The 24,992-nt window shown below is 35.5% G+C and overlaps 1 protein-coding gene across 1 annotated transcript in view; it reads right to left on the bottom strand.

Moving 5' to 3' along the window:
- Positions 1 to 24,992, bottom strand: part of SLIT3 (slit guidance ligand 3) — an 890,559-nt gene that overhangs the window by 779,654 nt on the left and 85,913 nt on the right. The window contains exons 2-3 of the mRNA XM_053718567.1: positions 21,195 to 21,266; positions 16,065 to 16,136 (exon numbers count right to left, since the gene is read on the bottom strand). Coding sequence (XP_053574542.1) covers positions 16,065 to 16,136; positions 21,195 to 21,266 — 144 coding nt within the window. The remainder of the gene's footprint in view (positions 1 to 16,064; positions 16,137 to 21,194; positions 21,267 to 24,992) is intronic.

Here is a 24,992-nt window from a genome sequence, read left to right as displayed (position 1 = left end):
CCGCCCACATCGCAACTACTAATAAAAGTATTAATCCCTAATCCGCCAACCCCCACATTGAAATCTACCTAATAAAGTTATTAACCCCTAATCTGCCAACCCCCACAACGCAAACTACCTAATTAACCTATTAACCCTTAAACCGCCAACCCCCCACAAAGCAAAGTATCAATCTAATAACTAAGCCCCCTAATATAACACCCCCTAAAGTAACCCAAATTAGACTACAATGACATAAAATAAAAAAAGACTAACTACTTTTAAAAATAATAAACATTTACCAAAATTATAAAAAACTAAATTACCCTAACATTTATAAAAATAAAAATAACCTACCCTTACACAAAATAAAAAAATCTCAGATTACAGAATATACGAACCCCCCAAAATAAAAAAGACCTAACTATAAAAAAACCAAATCATTTCATTTTATTTTAAGATATAGTCCTGGAAATCCATTATTGATTCCATATGAAAAAGCATGGCACACTTTACGGAAACGTAAGATAAGCATTTTACTTTGTTTACATTTCTTAAGGGATATGAAAATGTTTCTTTCATGATTCAGATAGAGAATACAATTTTAAACATCTTTCCAATTTATATCAATTTATATCTATTATAATGCAATGCACTATTGGGCGCTAGCTGAACTCATCAAGCGAGCCAATAACAAGAGGTACAGTATATATGTGCAGCCAATCAGCAGCTAGCACCCAGTTGTGCATTGCTGCACCTGAGCCAACTTAAGTATGCTTTTTAACAAAGGATACAAGAGATCAAAGTAAATGACATGACAGAAGTAATTTAGAACGTTGTTTAAAACTGCATGTTCTACCTGAATCATTAAAGAAAAAAATTAGTTTCATATCTCTTTAATTTTGTGAGATCCTTAACATTACATTCACTTCATACTATAAAAACAATTAATTATTCATACAAATAGTTTATTTTTTCTGTATATGCCCCATTTATGAAGCCTGCAAGTTAAAAAGCACCAATTGTTCAACCACTGCTTCTAGATATGTGCGGACATCAGACAACCTGGAATTGTTTATCCGGAATGACAGAAAAGTCCTGTTCTTGTGCAATTGGTTGCACAAGAGTAGGGAGCGATGTTGCACAAGTGCAATCTTAAATCCCGGCAACCGATGCTGCACAGACAGGTTCTCTCTTTGAAGGCCTTGCCCGCACGCATAATAATAAACAGCACTCTATATACCATATATATACACATTTATAAATATGTATATACATAAATATATATATGATATATTTATATATATATATATATATATATATATATATATATATATCTTAGGCAATTTGCACATCTAGGCAAGTATCCCCGCTTGCCTTACTTCCAAAATACCCTGTGTACATTGTTACTAATGCACTAGAGGATTCTGGGTAAGTTATGCAGGGACACTCAGGTTAAATTATGTTCATGATTCAGATACAGCATGTAATTTTAAAAAAACTTTTCAATTTACTTCCATTAAAAAAAAAATTGTGCACAGTCTTTTTATATTTACACTTTTTGAGTCACCAGATCCTACTGAGCATGTGCAAGAATTCACAGACTATGTGTATATGCATATGTGATTGGCTAATTGCTATCACATGGTACAAGGGGAGTGGAAATATACATAACTTTGAAATAAACTACTACTCATTTGAAGTTCAGACTAAGTGCTATTGCATTGTCTTGTTATCTTGCATTTGTTGATTATGCAAATTAATGTGTTGACTGGTCCTTTAAAGGGACAGTATACTGTAAAATAGTTTTTCCCTTAATGTATTTACAATTGCTTTTTTTACCAACTGCAGAGTAAAAAATGTATGAAAATTAGCTTTTTAAGGTTTATTTCTGTATATTAAAGCTCTTATTTTGTGTTTTGAAGCCACAGCCTAATAAAATGGGTTGAGCTTGTAGGTATAATCAGATCTCATTACTGTATCACATTGTGCACATATACCTGCTTCTTTATCTTATATCTGTCCTTAAAACAATCACCAATACTTTGAGAGAACAATGGAAAATCAACATTTTATTACCTTATCTCTGCTTTATCACACTGGGAGTGTAATTTCTTCTGCTGGCTGTGTTTACAAAGCTTATCTATAGCTGGTACGCGCGGCCACAAACTTTCAGAATAGGTGGGGATACCACATGCTAAATTAACAATTTCAAATGCCAATATAAGGGTAAAGGAGCTACTTGTAAACAATTTAATACACTCCAGCAGATAAAGTGGATCATTGGGAACAAATTAAAGGGGAGAAAAATTTTGAGTAAACTGTCCCTTTAAGCTTTTTGCTTCTGATACTGTGTTAAAACACAGCATCAGAATAATTGCCTGTGCAATAATTCTATTGCTTTTCCTTTTTGAAATTGAGGATTTTAATCTCATACTTTTATCTTCATCATAATTTTAATATATACATATATATATATATATATATATATATATATATATATATATATATATATATATATATATATATATACACATACATACATACATACATACATACATACATACATACATACATATACACATACATACATACATACATACATACATACATACATACATACATACATACATACATATACACATACATACATACATACATACATACATACATACATACATATACACATACATACATATACACATACATACATACATACATACATACATATACACATACATACATACATACATACATACATACATACATACATACATACATACATACAAGAGACAGACATGCATTTGATGCAGTGCCATATGAAAATAAAATAAACATTTCAGTGCTAGTAATTGATTGTCTTTAAGTTAAAGGTCTTTGAAATATCTGAGAAGTTAATATACATTTTTAACGTTTCCTTTTCCATTTTTTACAGAAAGAATTTATGTTCATTTTACAAAGGAATTTCCTGCAAGAGAACTTTCCTGCAAGATTTATATTCCTTGTGTTTGTATTACTAATGTCTGTATACAAGCATGCGATCTTCCCACCTCTGGCTTTTTTTAATTTGTTTGAATGGCAGTTGACTTGTTGTGCATTTTGTTTGTATATGAAATAAGGATAAATAGCTTTACTGGACAGTTAATTTCACCTGGCCTGGCCTTTGACAACACAACCAAAGGTAAAATGCTTTGCTGGTAAATTTAAGAATGTTTCCAGATGTAAGCAGGATGGGGGTAAGAGAAAAAAGGCATTCTGTGAGTTTGCATGTGTTGTGGTCTTAAATTTGATGGATGATGATGAGCTGTGTGTAAATTTGTTATTTGCGTAATCTTGAATATCACCAGATGTATAAGTAAGTGTAAACAATTCCATTCTGGTGAGTTTAAATGTGATTAAAAATCCTGCACTGTGAGATCAGTAAGGAAGCAAACTGTTTAACCTATTTTCTGAACATATATGCATGGTCTTAAAGAGATAGTAAACTCATAACTGAATTCTTCATAAAATGTTTAAATATGTGTAGGAAAAAAGCTCTGTAAAGAATACTTAATACTTATTGTGTCTACTTTAACACTAATTTAACTTTGAAAAATTGTGTTTTTTTGCACTGCCCCCATCAAGGCTGGAGCACATGCTACAGTTTCCAGATCCTGACCCTGCAACATTTTACAAAGTGATTGGTTTATCACTGCAAAAGTTAATTTATATCCATCCAAAATCATTAGCAGAGGAATAAGATAAACATACAAAAGGTTTTTCAAAGAATATGTCAATGGACTGCAAATGAACAGCAATTTTGCTAGCACAAAAGCATTGAGAGCTTAAAGGGATAGAATAGTCAAAATTAAACTTTCATGATTCAGATAGAGCATGCAATTGTAATCAACTTTCTAATTTACTCCTAATATCAATTCTTTTTTTCGTCCCCTTGGTATCTTTATTTTAAAAAGCTGGTATGTAAGCTTAGAAACTGGCCCAATTTTGGTTTAGAACCTGGGTAGTGCTTGCTGATTGGTATCTAAATGTAGCCATCCAAAAATGGGCCGGCTCCTAAGCTTGCTTTCCATCTTGTTTAAATAAAGATACCAAGAGAATGAAGAAAAATTGTTAATAGGAGTAAATTAGAAAGTTGCTTCAAATTGCATGCTCTATCTGAATCATGAAAGTTTATATTTGACTAGACTATCCCTTTAATCGCTAATATATACTGTATATATACTGAAGATAAGGATTCTGGAAGTGATATACCAAACACTGCTTTCACTATTCCAGTTATTTCCTTATATCCATGTTAAATCTAAATTGAACACATGAGCAGTTTTACTGCCTTGGTTGATTTTGAAGTTCCCACATGTCTTTCATTACTAGCTTATTCTATACTACAGTGTTTTTAATAATTTTCTACCAAATATAAATTACCTTTTGATCTGGCTGCAGACTTATACCTGTTTCACATTATGGAAGGCAAACCCTAATTTCTAGCACAGAACAAAGATAACATTGTACTTGAATAAAGAGTTTATAAATAAATAGAATACATTAACCTCATTTGCAATATTGTCTCAGTCACACTACTGTATATTTTATTATATATATATATATATATATATATATATATATATATATATATATATATATATATATATATATATGTGTATGTGTGTGTGTGTGTGTGTGTGTGTGTATTTTTGGATGCACAGTAAATGTGGGGAAAAATACATTTGTTGGCTCTAGCAAAAGTGACAAAATGATATGACACATCACTCATGGAGGGGCATATATACCCCTCTCTGGGAATTAACCAGTTGTGTACCACTCCACTTTCTGTATGTCTGATGATGCGGATAATACCCCGGAGCAATATGGTACTAAATAAAGTGTTACACAACTGGTTAAGTCCCTATTTTGAGATCTGTATATATGCTGCATGCACTCCTAGGTGATCATTTTTCAATGTTATCCAGAGCGCTACACTAGCTGGATAATTATATCTTAAAAAAGCAAGTATCAGATCCTAATGCTAGCTTATATAAAATACAAGCTCATTCATATATATATATATATATATATATATATATATATATATATATATATATATATATATATGTATATATATAAAAGCAAACAGAAACAAGATAATGTAAAAATCAGACATACAAAGGAAAATAGTGTAGCTAAAAAGAATTGTTAGTAAGAAAGAAATTAGATTAGCGATAATGTAACAAAAAACCTATTGTTAACCCTCTTTCATTGAAGAACTAATTGAGGGAACAAACTATATGATGTTATTACAACACTAAAATAGAGAAACTGACAATTTGTCTAAGAACAAAATGTTTAAGAAAAAGGCTTTGGGAGATTAGTTTGTATAACTTATAGAACAGAAAGGTGAGAGGTGAAATGGAATAAATATTTAAATGTAGTAACTAATTTAATACATTTCAGGAAGAAACAATTTTGCAGACAAAGAGCAATATTACAAGATGGTGGGGAGTAGATTCAGAGGTACTCTCAGATGACAATATGATACCTCTACTTTGTTAAATACCCCTCCTTCCATCTCACTACGTCTAGTTAAATCTATTTTTTATGAAGATTCAAAATATTATTGTACCTAGTTTACAGAAGACTGAATTCAAACCACAGCAACCCCCACATGGACTCATTTTTAATGTTTTAACTCAGGTTTTTCCTTTCTCTCTGGTACAAGGTCGAAAACAGATTAATGTGGCCTCTTGGCCTTTACTCTTAATAAGTGAATGTTACGGTTTTGTTACCTCGCTAGCGTGATTAATGGATTTCACGCAAAATGAATAATTACTTCCTGATCATTTTTTTGCTTAAAATGGCCGTAAGCAAACAATAAATTTAACTAACCCGAGAACAGGATATGTATATATATATATATATATATATATATATATATATATATTATAATGTCTATATAAATTGAATATGCAACAATGTATTAGTACTAGTAATTAAATATATTATTGACAATGTAGAATTTAGGATTTAAATGAAAACATACATGTTGAAATAAAGTTTTTATCAATATTATTATAATAGTTAACAACACAATGCAAATAGAATGATAATTATACGTTGTTTTTAATAATATACAGTGCTTCTCTAATTTTTAATTATGATTCATGTAAAACATTGAAGTAGTTTAGGTAAATATTTAAGAAAACAAATAATAAATAATAAAAAATACAATTTAAAACTTATGTTCAGGAACCAATCTCACAATAACTAATCTTATTTATAACTTTTTTTTTATAATTTTTAATCAGAAAACAGACTGCATTCTATGTTCCATTAAAGGGACATATAACACTTTGAGATGGTAATATAAAATGATAAATCATATATATATATATATATATATATAAATATGTATATATATATATAAACTCTGCAATATACTTTCATTATTTATTTTGTCCTCTTTTCATGTAATTCCATTCTGAACTGTGAGCTTTTCAGTTTCTGTTAGAAATGAAAATGCAGAACACTGTTCTATTCCACACAGCCATTGGATGCACACTTTAGTGACCTATTTATAACCGTCCTTAATTGGCCAGAGCAGAGAAGGTAACCTAAGTTATAACATGGCAGCTTATTTTGTCAATATTTAAACAGCTAATGAAACTTTAAAAAATATATCTAAATGTTATTCGCAGACTAATCTTTTCTTTGAATGTCCCTTTAACAGTATACTGTATTATTGAGAAGTTGAGAAGCATGCCAGCTCGCCTTTTAATACATGGGGGGGTAGTTATCAAGCCGTCAACCTCAAATACGCTGGAATTCCGCAGCGTATTTGTGGCGAGGCTGATACGCCTTAGTTATCAAAGGCTCGAGACCGGCAAAAGTAGAATTTTGTGACGTAAGCATCGATCCGCCGGACACAGATCGATTCTTACGTCACTCCAGATGTTCCGCACACAAGTGCGGCACATTCTCACTACTTTTGCTAGTTATCAAAAAACTAGCAGGTACGCTCGGCACTTTTACGGCCCAGCGTACCTGGTTTTCAATCCGCCACCCCTGGAGGCGGCGGATCCCATAGGAATCAATGGGAGTCTGACCATAGCGAAAGTACAAGTTCGCTGCTGACAGACATCCCATTGATTCCTATGGGAGCTGTCTACACCTAACACCCTAACATGTACCCCGAGTCTAAACACCGCTAATCTGACCCCCCCTACACCCCCCCCTACACCGCCGCAACTAAATAAAGTTATTACCCCCTAAACCGCCGCTCCCGGAGCCCACCGCAAGCTACTCTATACATATTAACCCCTAAACCGCCGCTCCCGGAGCCCACCGCAACTATAATAAATGTATTAACCCCTAAACCGCCGCTCCCTGAACCCGCCGCAACCTATATTAAATGTATTAACCCCTATCCTGCCCCCCCTACACCGTCGCCACCTATATTAAATGTATTAACCCCTAATCTGCCCCCCCTACACCGTCGCCACCTATAATAAATTTATTAACCCCTATCCTGCCCCCCACTACGCCACCGCCACTGTAATAAAATTATTAACCCCTAAACCTAAGTCTAACCCTAACCCTAACGCCCCCCTAACTTAAATATTAATTAAATAAATCTAAATAAATTAACTCTTATTAACTAAATGAATCCTATTTAAAACTAAATACTTACCTTTAAAATAAACCCTAATATAGCTACAATATAAATAATAATTATATTCTAGCTATCTTAGGATTTATATTTATTTTACAGGTAACTTTCAATTTATTTTAACCATGTACAATAACTATTAAATAGTTATTAACTATTTAATAGCTTACTTAGCTAAAATAAAGAGAAATGTACCTGTGAAATAAATCCTAACCTAAGTTACAATTACACCTAACACTACACTATACTTTAATAAATTATTCCTATTTAAAAATAAATACTTACCTGTAAAATAAACCCTAAGATAGCTACAATATAATTAATAATTATATTATAGCTATCTTAGGATTTATATTTATTTTACAGGTAACTTTGTATTTATTTTAGCTAGTTAGAATAGTTATTAAATAGTTATTAACTATTTAATAACTACCTAGCTAAAAGAAATACAAAATTACCTGTAAAATAAATCCTAACCTAAGTTACAATTAAACCTAATACTACACTATCATTAAATTAACTAAATAAACTACCTACAAATAACTATAATTAAATACAATTACATAAACTAACTAAAGTACAAAAAATAAAAAAAGCTAAGTTACAAAAAATAAAAAAATAAGTTACAAACATGTTAAAAATATTACAACAATTTTAAGATACTTACACCTAATCTAAGCCCCCTAATAAAATAACAAACCCCCCCAAAATAAAAAAAACCCCTACCCTATTCTAAATTAAATAAATTTAAAAGCTCTTTTACCTTACCAGCCCTTAAAAGGGCCATTTGTGGGGGCATGCCCCAAAAGGTTCAGCTCTTTTGCCTGTAAAAGAAAAATACAACCCCCCCCAACATTAAAACCCACCACCCACATACCCCTAATCTAACCCAAACCCCCCTTACAAAAACCTAACACTAATCCCCTGAAGATCATCCTACCTTGAGTCGTCTTCACTCAGCCGAGCCACCGATGGAACTGAAGAGGACATCCGGAGCGGAAGAAGTTAATCCTCCAAGCGGCGCTGAAGAAATCTTCCATCCGATGAAGTCATCATCCAGGCGGCGCTGAAGAAGTCTTCGATCCGGCTGATGTCATCTTCAAAGAGGCGCTGAAGAGGTCTTCTATCCGGGCGAAGTCATCTTCCAAGCCGGGTCTTGAATCTTCCTTCCGCCGACGCGGAACCACCTTCTTCACCGACGGACTACGACGAATGACGGCTCCTTTAAGGGACGTCGTCCAAGATGGCGTCCCCTCAATTCCGATTGGCTGATAGGATTCTATCAGCCAATCGGAATTAAGGTAGGAAAAATCTGATTGGCTGATGGAATCAGCCAATCAGATTGAGCTCGCATTCTATTGGCTGTTCCGATCAGCCAATAGAATGCAAGCTCAATCTGATTGGCTGATTGGATCAGCCAATCGGATTGAACTTGAATCTGATTGGCTGATTCCATCAGCCAATCAGATTTTCCTACCTTAATTCCGATTGGCTGATAGAATCCTATCAGCCAATCGGAATTGAGGGGACGCCATCTTGGATGACGTCCCTTAAAGGAGCCGTCATTCGTCGTAGTCCGTCGGTGAAGAAGGTGGTTCCGCGTCGGCGGAAGGAAGATTCAAGACCCGGCTTGGAAGATGACTTCGCCCGGATAGAAGACCTCTTCAGCGCCTCTTTGAAGATGACATCGGCCGGATCGAAGACTTTTCTTCAGCGCCGCCTGGATGATGACTTCATCGGATGGAAGATTTCTTCAGCGCCGCTTGGAGGATTAACTTCTTCCGCTCCGGATGTCCTCTTCAGTTCCATCGGTGGCTCGGCTGAGTGAAGACGACTCAAGGTAGGATGATCTTCAGGGGATTAGTGTTAGGTTTTTGTAAGGGGGGTTTGGGTTAGATTAGGGGTATGTGGGTGGTGGGTTTTAATGTTGGGGGGGGTTGTATTTTTCTTTTACAGGCAAAAGAGCTGTTTTCTTTGGGGCATGCCCCCACAAATGGCCCTTTTAAGGGCTGGTAAGGTAAAAGAGCTTTGAAATTTATTTAATTTAGAATAGGGTAGGGCATTTTTTTATTTTGGGGGGGTTTGTTATTTTATTAGGGGGCTTAGATTAGGTGTAAGTAGCTTAAAATTGTTGTAATATTTTTAACATGTTTGTAACTTATTTTTTTATTTTTTGTAACTTAGCTTTTTTTATTTTTTGTACTTTAGTTAGTTTATGTAATTGTATTTAATTGTAGTTATTTGTAGGTAGTTTATTTAGTTAATTTAATGATAGTGTAGTATTAGGTTTAATTGTAACTTAAGTTAGGATTTATTTTACAGGTAATTTTGTATTTCTTTTAGCTAGGTAGTTATTAAATAGTTAATAACTATTTAATAACTATTCTAACTAGCTAAAATAAATACAAAGTTACCTGTAAAATAAATATAAATCCTAAGATAGCTATAATATAATTATTAATTATATTGTAGCTATCTTAGGGTTTATTTTACAGGTAAGTATTTATTTTTAAATAGGAATAATTTATTAAAGTATAGTGTAGTGTTAGGTGTAATTGTAACTTAAGTTAGGATTTATTTCACAGGTACATTTCTCTTTATTTTAGCTAGGTAAGCTATTAAATAGTTAATAACTATTTAATAGCTATTGTACATGGTTAAAATAAATTGAAAGTTACCTGTAAAATAAATATAAATCCTAAGATAGCTAGAATATAATTATTATTTATATTGTAGCTATATTAGGGTTTATTTTAAAGGTAAGTATTTAGTTTTAAATAGGATTCATTTAGTTAATAAGAGTTAATTTATTTTGTTAGATTTAAATTATATTTAACTTAGGGGGGTGTTAGTGTTAGGGTTAGACTTAGCTTTAGGGGTTAATACATTTATTAGAATAGCGGTGAGCTCCAGTCGGCAGATTAGGGGTTAATGCTTGAAGTTAGGTGTCGGCGATGTTAGGTAGGGCAGATTAGGGGTTAATACTATTTCTTATGTTTAGATTTATTTAATTAATATTTAAGTTAGGGGGGCGTTAGGGTTAGGGTTAGGTTTAGGGGTTAATAATTTTATTACAGTGGCGGCGGCGTAGTGGGGGGCAGGATAGGGGTTAATAAATTTATTATAGGTGGCGACGGTGTAGGGGGGGCAGGATAGGGGTTAATAGGTTTAATATAGGTTGCGGCGGGTTCATGGAGCGGCGGTTTAGGGGTTAAACTATTTATTTAGTTGCGGAGAGGTGCGGGATCAGCAGGATAGGGGTTAATAATTTTATAATAGAGGGCGACGGTGTAGGGGGGGCAGGATAGGGGTTACTAGGTATACTGTAGGTGGCAGCGGTGTCCGGGAGCGGCGGTTTAGGGGTTAATACATTTATCAGAGTTGCGGCAGGGTCTAGGAGCGGCGGTTTAGGGGTTAATACATTTATAAGAGTTGCGGCGGGGTCTAGGAGCGGCGGTTTAGGGGTTAATACATTTATAAGAGTTGCGTCAGGGTCTAGGGGCGGCGGTTTAGGGGTTAATACATTTATAAGAGTTGCGGCGGGGTCTAGGAGCAGCAGTTTAGGGGTTAGTAACTTTATTTAGTTGCGGGGGGCTCCGGGGGCGCCGGTATAGGGGGTAGAACAGTGCAGTTTAGTGTGAGTGCTTAGTGACAGGCTAGCAATAAAGCTGGGAAAAAGCTGAAGGGCAGCGAGATCGGATGAGTGATAACTGTCACAGTCTGCTGCTCATCGCCCCGCGGCTTTTTGACAGCTTTATTTGATAACTTAGGCGTATTTTTTCAGGTCCGCGGCGGCGAAGGTAGGCGAGCTTAGGCGGGCGTATTGGGCCGGCGAAGTCAGAAAAGTAGACGGCTTGATAACTACCCCCCATGGAATGGTTTATTTTAATGTATTTATGTTGTAACCCTTTACACAAGGGGGACGATTTATCATCTATCTGGCAGACATGATCCGCTGTAGCGATCATGTCCACCAGACATCGATAAATGCAGACAGCATACGCTGTCTGCATTTATCATTGCACAAGCAGTTCTGGTGAACTGCTTGTGCAATGCCGCCTCCTGCAGATTCGGCCGCTAGCAGAGGGTGTCAATCAACCAGATTGTATGTGATCGGCGGATTGATGTCTGCAGCCTCAGAGGAGGCGTATGAGTTAAGGAGCAGCGGTCTTAAGACTGCTGCTTCTTAACTTCTGTTTCAGGCGAGCCTGAAGGCTCGTGTGGAAACAGAAGGATTGGGGCCGATACGGGGCTTGGTAAATTGGCCCCAAGGTCTTGAGTTGTGCTATCCTAGTGAGCACAAATTTAGATTGCGCTCAGTAGTTCACATTTACTTTTAACTTGTAATATGCACGCAAGTTAGCGTACCACTTGTAATCTAGCACAAACGGTGTTATGCAATTGTGCAGACAATTTTATTTCTTTTTAAAAAATAATATTTTTTTGTTTGTTTTTTGCCTTTTTTAAATGTTTTTTTTGAGATGTATCCCCATTGACCAATAAACAAACAACATACTGGAGTATGAAGCAGCTTTTTTTTTTTAACATATTCCATCCAAAAATATATATTGTCTTTTAAACTGTTGTCCCTTTATATACATAATTATAAATTTACTTCCAACAATGTCCTTTAAAAGATCCACTTATTGGCATTTATACTTATAGTTTAGTAATATAATATTGTTAAAGGGATTAAACGTATTTGATTCAGATAGTGCATGTCATTTTAAGACACTTTTTAATTCACTTCTTTTTTCAAATGTGCTTCGTTCTCTTGGTATCCCTTGTTGAAAAAGGATATGCACATATCCTACACTAGTGGGAGCTAGCTGCTGATTGGTGTCTCCACACATTTGTCATTTGTGATTGGCTGACTAGATGTGTTCAGCTAGCTGCCAGTAGTGCAATGCTGTTCCTTCAGCAAAGGATATATGGAATGAAGCAAATTTGATAATAGAAGTCAATTAGAAAGTTGTTTAAAATTGTATGTTCTATACAAATCATGAAAGAAAACTTTGGGGTTATCTGTTCCTATATATGTTGAACAAAAGTTTTTAAGGGAAATCTAGTGCCTTGATTTGCAGCATTTTTAAAACCTTGGTTACAGAATTAGCTTTTCTGAATTTCTAAGAAGCATTGAAGATAAAGGGGCCGATTTATCAAGGGTCGAATGGCCCCTGATGCCCCTGTTTTCGTGCGAGCCTTCAGGCTCGCCGGAAACAGCAGTTAAGGAGCAGTGATCTTAAGACCGCTGCTCCTTAACTCGTCCGCCTGCTCTGAGGCTGCGGACATCAATCCACCTGATAGCATACGATCGGGTTGAATGACACCCCCTGATAGCGGCCGATTGACCGTGAATCTGCAGGGGGCAGCATTGCACAAGCAGTTCACCAGTATGCTGTCGGCATTCAGCGATGTCTAGCAGACATGATCTGCTGAGCGGATCATGCCGGACAGACAGTTGATAAATCGGCCCCAAAGTCTTTTTTTCACAATTTTTTTTTTATTTTATAACAAAATGTTTTTAATGTCCACATAAAAAAACAATGATTGCAATTAAAACATTTTCAAATAATACATGTTTATATAAAATAGAGATATACTAGCTATTTCAGCTCCTCTCATATAAGTGTGAATGCAATTTAAAGGTACAGTGAAGTCATAATTAGACATTCATGATTTACACAGAGCATACAATATTTAACAACTTTCCAATTTACTTCCATTAATTAATTTGCTTTCTTCTCTTGTTATCATTTGCTGAAAGGTTTATTTTTGGTTAAGCTCAAGAACAGCAAAGAACTTGGTTTCGAGGTGCTGATTGGTGGCTGCATTTATATTCCAATTGTCATTGGCTCACATCATGGGGTTGAATTATCAAGCTCCGAATGGAGATTGATGCCCCTGTTTCCACGCGAGCCTTCAGGCAAGCTGGAAGCAGCAGTTACGTAGCAGCAGTCTAAAGATCGCTGCTCCATAATTTGTCTGCCTGCTCTGAGGCTGAGGGCATCAATCCTCCTGATCCTATAAGATCAGGCTGATTGACACCCCTGATTGGCCACAAATCTGCAGGGATGTGCAACGGACATGATACGCCACATCGTATTATGTCCGCTCGCACTTTCATAAATCGGCCCAGCAGTGTATTGCTGCACCTTCAACAAATGATACCAAGACAATGAAACACATGTGATAAAAAAAGTAAACTGGAAAGTTGTTTAAAATTGTATGCTCTACCTAAACCATAAAAGAAAAAATTGGGGTTTCATTCCCTTTAATATGTTTAAGAGGGTGAAAAATGGATTAGGATCTTCTAGTTCCCTAACTGTGAATAAAGCAAAATTTATTCCATTATTTTCTATCCAGACAAAGAAATATTCAGAAATGTAAAAGTGAAAATCATTGGAACAGCTTTCATCCCAAAATAATAAAAGAGTAACTTTTTTTCCAAAGCCAAGCTAAAGAATGTTGGGTCCATATTGTAACCTCTTTTACCCTCTAATAAAATGCACAAATCTCAGCAATTTCAAATACTTGGATCCCTAAACTACATTATTCCACTAGTAGGTTTAATTTTCAAATGTTTAGTTTAGCTAGATATAACTGAAATGTTTTTGTTCAATTTACTAATAAAGTTTGCATGCTCAGAATAAAACTTTTTTTTTCCACACGGTTTAAATCAAAGGGATAGAGAGGTAAAAACTGGAATGCACATGGGTGTATTACATTTTTCAATAGAAGTATATTTGCATTATACTTCGATTAGCAAAAATGCTTTTAGTTGAATATGTTACTGTTTTTCAGTGGCATATATACATTTGTTGTGAGTGACACTTGCACCAGCATTAAAAGAACACTAAACCCAAATTTTTTTTTCATGATTCAGAAAGAACAAGTATATGCACATCTGCACAACACAGTTGTAAATAATGTGTCTACATATTAAAGGGATATTAAATGTCATGATTTATTGTTGTAATAAGAAAAGCACTAAGCAGTTGGTTCTACCTAATATAAATCATTGAAATACGTATTATTCATCATTTTAAAATGATTTTTCCTCTTATTTCTTTTCTTTTTATTTTAACCATCATTTGTACAGTATCCTTTACTTCCTGTCACAGCCCTACAAGGGGCTGGGGTCTCTACAGCTTGATGTTAAAAATCTTCTAAAGTAACCTGAGCAGGTTTACTATTCAGATAATGTTAGAGAGTGAGATAGTATGTTTTGCTCATGGTTAGAAGAGACAGAATACATCTTAAAGGGACAGTACACTGTAAAATAGTTTTTCCATTAATGTATTTTAAATGACTTGTTATAGCAACTGCAGATTATAAAATATTTGAAAAATTCAATTTTCATTCTTATTTGAGTATATGAAGTAGCTGATTTTGTGCTTTGAAACCACAGCCTATTACAATGGGTTGAACTTAAAGGTGATATCAGATGTCATTATGTTCTAAGTTTGTATAAACAGACTTGCTTCCTTATCTTTATTTGGCTGGAACACCAAAGCTCAATACATAGAGAGAACAATGGAAAATGATCATTTTATTACTTAACTATCCTGCATCCCACTGAGAGTGTAATCTCTTCTGCTGGCTGTTTATACTTAGACTATTCAATAACCTATACTCCAGTATTAATTTGTTCAGTATAGGTGGCGATACCACAGGCTAAATCAGCTATTTCAAATGCTGAAATAGGAGTAAAGGAGCTACTTGTAACCAATTTAATACACTCTAGCAGGTTAAAAGGATCATTGGGAATAGTTTAAAGGGGAGAAAAAGTTTGGGTGAACTGTCCCTTTAAGTTCAAAAGATGTCTCCTATTTTATCTCCCTGAGTTGTTGTTTGCTGTTTTTTACACAATAAATGTATGTTTATGTTTACTTTGAATAACATATTTGTTTTTACTAAAGGACCACTTTTTAGCATTCCTTTTACTGTAAGACAGTGTTAAATGCAGAGGTCACATTTACAATCTGGTAGTTTAAAAACGTGTCTAATGTAACTGGATAAGTTTTGTGGATGCGCTATATGTGATAAAGTGAGTGAGTGCATGTAAATATATGGGTAAGTTTTAGTGTGTGTGCATGTACTGAATACATGTATATTTAAATAGGAGTGTGTGTGAATATATAAACTGTATATATGTCCTTGTGTGTGTGTGATTGGGTCAAGTGATCTCATTTAAATCATTTGATATTTCCATGAATATGCAAATTACTCACTAATGCTGTTTTGTATATTAATGAGCAAGATCTGTAATCATGGGGAAAATTAGATGAACTGGGATCCTAGATATATAGATAGATAGATTGATAGATAATTAGAGTGTGTCTGTTGGTTTGCCCTTATCTTTTTCTCCTTGCCGTTTCTAGTCACACCTCTACATAAATGCACCCAATATATTTATACTCACATGCGCTCGAGTTGCTTCAAATCTTGAAATGCTCCTCGTTCTATGATGCTGATTTGATTGTCTTCTAAATGCCTGTGAGCACAGAAAATATCAAGTGTTACTTTATTGCAACTATTGTAGTCTAAACATAAGAAGCTGTACTAGAATCCATTAGAATTTTGAAATGTGAAAAGAGAATTTTTTTTTAAAAAAAGAACTAGCTACAGTAGGTTGGGAAAAGTCTGGTTTCTAGCATTCTAAATCTAAATATTAGATATATTTTCTAGCATTCTAGAATCTAAATATTAGATATATTACTAAGGTTGTTCACTTTGTAGATTTTTTTGGTTCATGCATTTTTTTTTCTTGTTTTTTTTTTTTAATGAAAAATACACATATACTCACACATATAAATATACAGTATATCCCATCTGATACAATGTTTTATTATATACAGTAGCTTCATCCTAATTTGAAGTCTTTATGCATGGGGCCCCATTTACCAAGCTGCAAAAGCAGTTTCAGGGCTCCAGTGTTTAAGACTGCTGCTGCTGCTTAACATCTCTGCCACCATAAAGTGAATGTAAATTTTCATGAATGAGTGCCCGGGTTTTTAAATGCACTTGCTGTGACAGGAGCGAGCTGCACTTAGTGCTATGGCGCCTTCGGGCCGGGCTGTGACTATACAGCTGGCCCGATGCGCTGACTAAATATAACAGACCCGCTCAGCAGAGAGTAGAGAGCGGGTCTGTAAAAGCGCCATATTTTAAAAAAATTAAAAGGTAAAAAAGGCATTTATAGCTATAGCACCTAAATAATGTTATATAATTCTGCACTATGTGCCGAATTATATAACATTATTTTTAAGGTTTACTGTCCCTTTAATGTAGAAGATAATAAGTATCTGAGAAAGATAACTAGATAGGGGGCGCTATAATGGGGGAAGTACACAAGAAAGTACTTAATAATAGCAGAAAACAGATTCTATATTGGTCCTAAAATAAAACAAACCAATAAACAACTTTGATAAGTAGGTGGTAGAAACTCAAGTCTTTGTATAAGACGATAATAGTGATGATAATAAACAGTCCCAATGTATATCCAAATTGGAAGATGTAGGATATATCCAACGAAGAATTATTATGGTGTATGGATATCCAAAGCTGCACTCTTCTCACTTCAACCAGGTGGGAGGTCTAAGCAGAAAGATATATAACAAAAAGAGGCGCTTGTGTGTACCAGTAGATACAAATGAATAAAATGCAAATCATCCCCAAAGGGGTACTCACATTTAGTAGGAGCACTCAGACAGTGCTATTTGGCGCGGACTGGGTACTCAACAGCAACCCAGCTTGCTGTTACTTCCAGCGTGTCACCAGGAACACCTTGAGCTCTCCTTTCTCAGACGGGATGAACCACTGCTAGGCAGAGCAGCTTCATGGAACAGGCAAGTGCAGATGAAGCGAGCAGAGACTCCCACACCAACTCCAAGCCGGAACACCTCTTTACACTGATTATCGTAGGAAAAAGAAGTTTCTAATACATGTGTTTTATACTATCTACGGGAAACTTTGCTATACATGGGATTAGTGATTAACACTTTAGTTCCCAATTCCTCTCACACATCCGAATTCAGTTATTATTACACATCAGTGTATCGGTTTGCTATTCATTATTTATTCATTTATTTGTTATATAAAATTAGTTTGGAATTTGTTTATCACCTAAAATTCTTATTTTACATATATATATATATATATATATATATATATATATATATATATATATATATATATATATATATATATATACATACAGGGAGTGCAGAATTATTAGGCAAGTTGTATTTTTGAGGATTAATTTTATTATTGAACAACAACCATGTTCTCAATGAACCCAAAAAACTCATTAATATCAAAGCTGAATAGTTTTGGAAGTAGTTTTTAGTTTGTTTTTAGTTATAGCTATTTTAGGGGGATATCTGTGTGTGCAGGTGACTATTACTGTGCATAATTATTAGGCAACTTAACAAAAAACAAATATATACCCATTTCAATTATTTATTTTTACCAGTGAAACCAATATAACATCTCAACATTCACAAATATACATTTCTGACATTCAAAAAAAAACAAAAACAAATCAGTGACCAATATAGCCACCTTTCTTTGCAAGGACACTCAAAAGCCTGCCATCCATGGATTCTGTCAGTGTTTTGATCTGTTCACCATCAACATTGCGTGCAGCAGCAACCACAGCCTCCCAGACACTGTTCAGAGAGGTGTACTGTTTTCCCTCCTTGTAAATCTCACATTTGATGATGGACCACAGGTTCTCAATGGGGTTCAGATCAGGTGAACAAGGAGGCCATGTCATTAGATTTTCTTCTTTTATACCCTTTCTTGCCAGCCACGCTGTGGAGTACTTGGACCCGTGTGATGGAGCATTGTCCTGCATGAAAATCATGTTTTTCTTGAAGGATGCAGACTTCTTCCTGTACCACTGCTTGAAGAAGGTGTCTTCCAGAAACTGGCAGTAGGACTGGGAGTTGAGCTTGACTCCATCCTCAACCCGAAAAGGCCCCACAAGCTCATCTTTGATGATACCAGCCCAAACCAGTACTCCACCTCCACCTTGCTGGCGTCTGAGTCGGACTGGAGCTCTCTCCCCTTTACCAATCCAGCCACGGGCCCATCCATCTGGCCCATCAAGACTCACTCTCATTTCATCAGTCCATAAAACCTTAGAAAAATCAGTCTTGAGATATTTCTTGGCCCAGTCTTGACGTTTCAGCTTGTGTGTCTTGTTCAGTGGTGGTCGTCTTTCAGCCTTTCTTACCTTGGCTATGTCTCTGAGTATTGCACACCTTGTGCTTTTGGGCACTCCAGTGATGTTGCAGCTCTGAAATATGGCCAAACTGGTGGCAAGTGGCATCTTGGCAGCTGCACGCTTGACTTTTCTCAGTTCATGGGCAGTTATTTTGCGCCTTGGTTTTCCACACGCTTCTTGCGACCCTGTTGACTATTTTGAATGAAACGCTTGATTGTTCGATGATCACGCTTCAGAAGCTTTGCAATTTTAAGAGTGCTGCATCCCTCTGCAAGATATCTCACTATTTTTGACTTTTCTGAGCCTGTCAAGTCCTTCTTTTGACCCATTTTGCCAAAGGAAAGGAAGTTGCTTAATAATTATGCACACCTGATATAGGGTGTTGATGTCATTAGACCACACCCCTTCTCATTACAGAGATGCACATCACCTAATATGCTTAATTGGTAGTAGGCTTTCGAGCCTATACAGCTTGGAGTAAGACAATATGCATAAAGAGGATGATGTGGTCAAAATACTCATTTGCCTAATAATTCTGCACTCCCTGTGTGTATATATATATATATATATATATATATATATATATATATTATTTTATGTTATATTTATAACCATATACACACATATTCTAAATGTGAAGGTTGTGCCATAAATGAAGGGTTAACCATCTAAGGCTCTTCTCATTGTGGAGAATCTCAGGTGTCTGTTATTGGGCCTAATTGATATGATTGGTAAGTTTGGTGGGTATATATAGGTTGGCTATGATCAGTACATACTATATGCCTGATGAAACAGTACTGCAGCTGAGAAACGCATTGCATGTAACATAGGAGGGTACTTTAATATACCCCATCCTTCTGTTCCTGTTTTTTAATCTTTTAATAAATTCATTTTTATTATTACTGGAACGGACACTGATCATTGCCACCTACCACATCATTTCTCACCTTACCACTACATTTGTAGTGTTCCTGCTTGGAGTTGGTGTGGGAGTCTCTGCTAGCTCCATCTGTACTTGCCTGTTCCATGAAGCTGCTCTGCCTAGCAGTGGTTCATCCCGTCTGAGAAAGGAGAGCTCAAGGTGTTCCTGGTGACACACTGGAAGTAACAGCAAGCTGGTTTGCTGTTGAGTACCCAGTCCGCGCCTAATAGCACTGAGTGCTCCTACTAAATGTGAGTACCCCTTTGGGGATGATTTGCATTTTATTAATTTGTATCTACCGGTACACACAAGCGCCTCTTTTTGTTATATATCTTTCTGCTTAGACATGTTAATGGTACCAAATCATGTCCACCCAACCTTTGGTAAATGGAGCCCATAGACTTAACATGATTTCAGAGTTAAAGGGACAGTATACTATAAAATAGTATTTCCCTTAATGTGTTTCCAATTACTTTTTTTACAAACTGCAGACTAAAAAATGTATGAGATTTGTTTTTTACGTCTTATTTGTGTATAAGAATTAGCTGGTTTTGTGTTTTGAAGCCACAACCTAATCAAATGGGTTAAGCTTGTAGGTATAATCAGATCTCATTACTTTATCACATTGTGTAAATATACCTACTTCTTTATCTTATATCTGTCAATAAACCAATCATCAATACTTGGAGAGAACAATGGAAAATTAACATTTTATTACCTTATCTCTGTTATAACGCACTGGGAGTGTAATTTCTTCTGCTGGCTGTGATAAAACACAGCTTGGCCTCGAGGCCAAAAACTTTCAGGATAGGTGGGGATACCACAGGCTAAATAAACTAATTCAAATGCCAATATAAGATTAATGGAAATACTTGTAAACAATTTAATACACTCCAGCAGGTAAAGTGGATCATTGGGAACAAATTTAAGGGGAGAACATTTTTGAGTAAACTGTCCCTTTAATATAAACAACAGAGAATTTGAAGGAACTGTAGCATAAAGTAGGGGTATCGGAAAGCAATATTGATGATGTTCCTAACTGTATTAGGCACAAATATATGGAACATTGTAGTATCACATATCATTTGGTATATAGTAAGGTATATATTGTACTTTCATTATATTATTATTATACATAATTTTGCATTATTAACTATGATTGTATTTATTTCATATTATTTCATTGTATGCTGAAGTCATTTTTGGTTATTATTGGTTATAATTTCATAAGTAGGAAAATGGCACAAAGTCCAGGAGTTGCCAATCCCCAATACAAGTTTTAAGAAGATTAATTCAATCAGCCAAGATTTGAACTAAAGCAAACTTTTAGCGGCAATAGCAGTGTGCTTTAGTTATGATATTGGCTGGAATCTATGCACATAAATGTTACTCATACTTACAACACTCGAAGGTTTTTCAGTCCAGCAAAGTCTGTTTTTGTGATTCTTGTAATATTATTTTTGTCCAGGTCTCTGAAAAGTAAACACACACAACTTTATTATATGCAACTCTACTTTGATACATTTTCTTTTCTGTTAAATTATGTCAGTTTGTATAAAAAAAGTAAACACGTTTGCAAATTGTAACAATTATAACACTTATTAATAACTTGCTGAGATTTCTCTTTATGCAAAATATGTAATATTACATTGGGGGGTTTTCATTTACAATTATGTTAATGTTAATTCATTAAAATAATCACAATTATTAATAATATGCTCTGTGAAACCAATATGAAAAAAGTAATATTTCCCAACTACAATATAATAAAAATTGATAATATAGATAAAAAAGACACATGATTCTGTAAATATTGCAGACAAGGAAACAGCATTTTCTCAGATTTTTGTTATCTTACATTTTTCACAGTGACAGTTTGATGTTATTATGTAAACCACAACTGTTTACCTTATAATAAAAGTAAGATATCTTATATTTCAAATGCAATACAGATAATGATCAATTTGGAATATTTCCAAACAGCTTCCAGTCCACTTGCCAATGCAAGAGGAATCAAAATGGCCACACTGGAGTCACTATACTGTTAAAGATTTATTATAATATTCCTCTTTAGGTTGTGGAGACTGCAAATCACATAAATATGCTATTCAGTTGAAACAGTCCTCTCACCACACTTCACCTCTCATTTGCATCACTTCAAATACAAACCACTTTTCCTTCACATTATAGTAATATTCATTTCACATGTTCTTGTATTCATCTCATACTTCATATTCTTATTCGTCAATTTTTATTTCACATTCACCTCATTATCATATGGTAAACATAATGCCAATCCTCCGTCTGCAGCTCCTGCTTTCTTTAGCAGAACGATGACGAATCCGTCTTCCTCCAATTGTTGTGTGTCCCCTTTGGCTTCCAGATTATGGGGCAATGCATTGATTGAAGGAAGCTGGATTCGTCATCTATATGCTAATGAAAGCAGGAGCTGCAGGGGGAGGATCAGCGTTATCTTTAACATAACGCAAAGGTAAGTATTTTTAAAAATAAGCATCTTTGTAAACTTTAATGAATTAAAGTATCCCTGTTTTAAAGAGTATTATTTAATAATGGTCTTTAATTTATTAAAGTTTACATTCACCCTACATTCAATTTCCTTTATTATTTACTAGGCGATAAGCCTGCCCAGAGGGCAGTCTATCTTTAAAAAATATAAACCTCCAAGCTAAAGTTACAAAAAATAAAAAAGTGAAATTACAGAAAAAAATAAACAAAGCAATCCAAATAAAATATGTAAACCTAAACTATTACCCCTATAAAAATAAAAAATCCCCCCAAAATAAAAACACCCCCTAATCTAATACTAAACTACCAATAGCCCTTAAAAGGGCCTTAAACAACTCTTTTGCCTCTAAAAAATACTAACCCCCCTCCCACCAAACCCCCCAAAATAAAAAACCTATCACTAAAAAAAAATAAACTACCCATTGCCCCTAAAGGGGCATTTGTATGGGCATTGCCCTTAAAAGGGCATTCAGCTCTTTTACTGCCCTTAAAAGGACAATCAGCTCTTTTTCAAGCCCAAAAAAACCCTAATAAAAATAAAAAAACAACCCAAAAATTAAAATAAAAAAGCCTAAACCTAAGCCCCAAATAGGTACTCACTGTTCCTGAAGTCAGGCGGAGAAGGCCTTCTTCCAGACGGATCCATCATCTTCTATCTTCATCTGGAGTGAAGGCGGTGCAGAGCGGAGGTGCGGACCTGTGTTCCTGATGCCTGGATCCTCAGCAGCGGTCCTCAACATCGGCGGTCCTCAACGGCGGTGGTCCTCGGCGGTATTAAGGCTCCTCTTAATCAGATGTCAGTCATAGACTGAAGATTGAATGGAAGGTACCGCAATCAATTTGGGGTACCTTGCATTCCTATTGGCTGAAATTTTGAAATCAGCCAATAGGTTTAGAGCTACTGAAATCCTATTGGCTGTTAAAATCAGCCAATAAGATTTCAGTAGCTCTCATCCTAATGGCTGATTTCAAAATGTTAGCCAATAGGAATGCAAGGTACCCCAATAAATATAGGGTAGCTTGCATTCAATCTTCAGTGTGCGACGGACGATCGCATGAAGAGGAGCCTCCATGCCGCTGAGGACCACTGCTGAGGACCACCGCCATTGAGGATTCAGGCATCGGGAATGCAGCTCCGCACCACCACTCCATGCCGCCTTCACTTCGGATGAAGATAGAAGATGATGGATCCGTCTGGAACAAGATCTTCTCTGCCGGACTTCAGGAACAGTGAGTATCTATTTGGGGCTTAGGTTTAGGCTTTTATATTTTAATTTTTGGGGTGTTTTTTTTTTAGATTAGGGTTTTTTTGGGCTTGAAAAAGAGGGCAGTAAAAGAGTTGAATTCCATTTTAAGGGCAATGCCCATACAAATTCCCCTTTAAGGGCAATGGGTAGTTTATTTATTTTTTAGTATTAGGTTTTTTTCATTTTGGGGGGTTTGGTGGGTGGGGGGTCTTTACTGTTAGGGGGGGCTTAGTATTTTTTAGAGGCAAAAGAGCTGTTTAAGGCCCTTTTAAGGGCTATTGGTAGTTTAGTATTAGATTAGGGGGTGTTTTTATTTTGGGGGATTAGGTATAAAAAAAATATTTTTGATAATTTATTGTTAGGTTTTCTTATTTTAATTGTAATTTAGTAGTAATTTAGGGGGTGTTAGGTTAGGGGGCTTAGTAATTAAATTAGTTATTTGCATTGTGGGGGGTTGGCGGTATAGGGGTTAATATATTAATTTGGGTTATTGCGATGTGGGTTTTTTGTGGTTTAGGGTTAATAGGTTAATTAGGGATATTGCAATGTGGGGGTTTGGCGGCTTAGGGGTTAATAGTTAATTAGGTTTATTGCAATGTCGGGGGTTGGTGGTTTAAGAGTTAATAGATTAAATAGGTGTATTGCGATGTGGGGAGATGGCGGTTTAGGGGTTAATATTTTAATTATGTTATTTATGGATTAGGGGTTAGACACTTTATTATTTTGCGATGTGGGGGTTGACGGTTTAGGTGTTTGTTAATACTTCATGCGGGAGGTTAGGTTATTTTGTTATACTTAACGTGGTTGGTTACATTTTTTTATTTTTTTTTCTTGCGGGCGGTTACGTTATTTTTTAGGCTTCGGGTTTGCCTACGCTGCATCCAGGTGGATTCCGAAAATGGCAGGGCGGTGAAAGAATCCACCCTGACATTTTCAAAATCAACCGGGATGCAGCTTTGCTGCATTCAGGTGGATTCTGTTCTTTTGGCTGCCTCGCGCAGCCAACATTCCTTTGAGGATGCGTGCGCAACTGGCGACACCGACGGGCGCGCTACAAATGTGATAATAGTATAGATTTCACATTCACCTCATATTCAGTTCACATTCCTATTTTATCCACTTCACATTCACCTCTCATTCACTTTACATTTACCTTACGTTCCCTTCACTTACATTCCATTTATTTTGCATTATTTTCTCATTCATGTCACTTTCCTACTCATGTTTAAGACACATAGGACTAGATTATGAGCAGTGCTCTAACTGTTTCACTTGAGCGATATCTGGTTTATCATGGTTATTTTCACATGTGTAAAGGAGCATGCAGATTACAGGTTAAAAGTAAATGCGAATGCGTTAGTGCAATCACGATTTACATTTAATGGATAAGCACGTATTCAGAGCTCTGGATATTTGTTACGCGAA

The sequence above is a fragment of the Bombina bombina genome, chromosome 6 (genome assembly GCF_027579735.1).
Source record: "Bombina bombina isolate aBomBom1 chromosome 6, aBomBom1.pri, whole genome shotgun sequence".
Classification (NCBI taxonomy): Eukaryota; Metazoa; Chordata; class Amphibia; order Anura; family Bombinatoridae; genus Bombina; species Bombina bombina.
The sequence above is the reverse complement of the archived record's forward strand: the minus strand, read 5'-3'. Positions and strand labels throughout refer to the sequence as shown.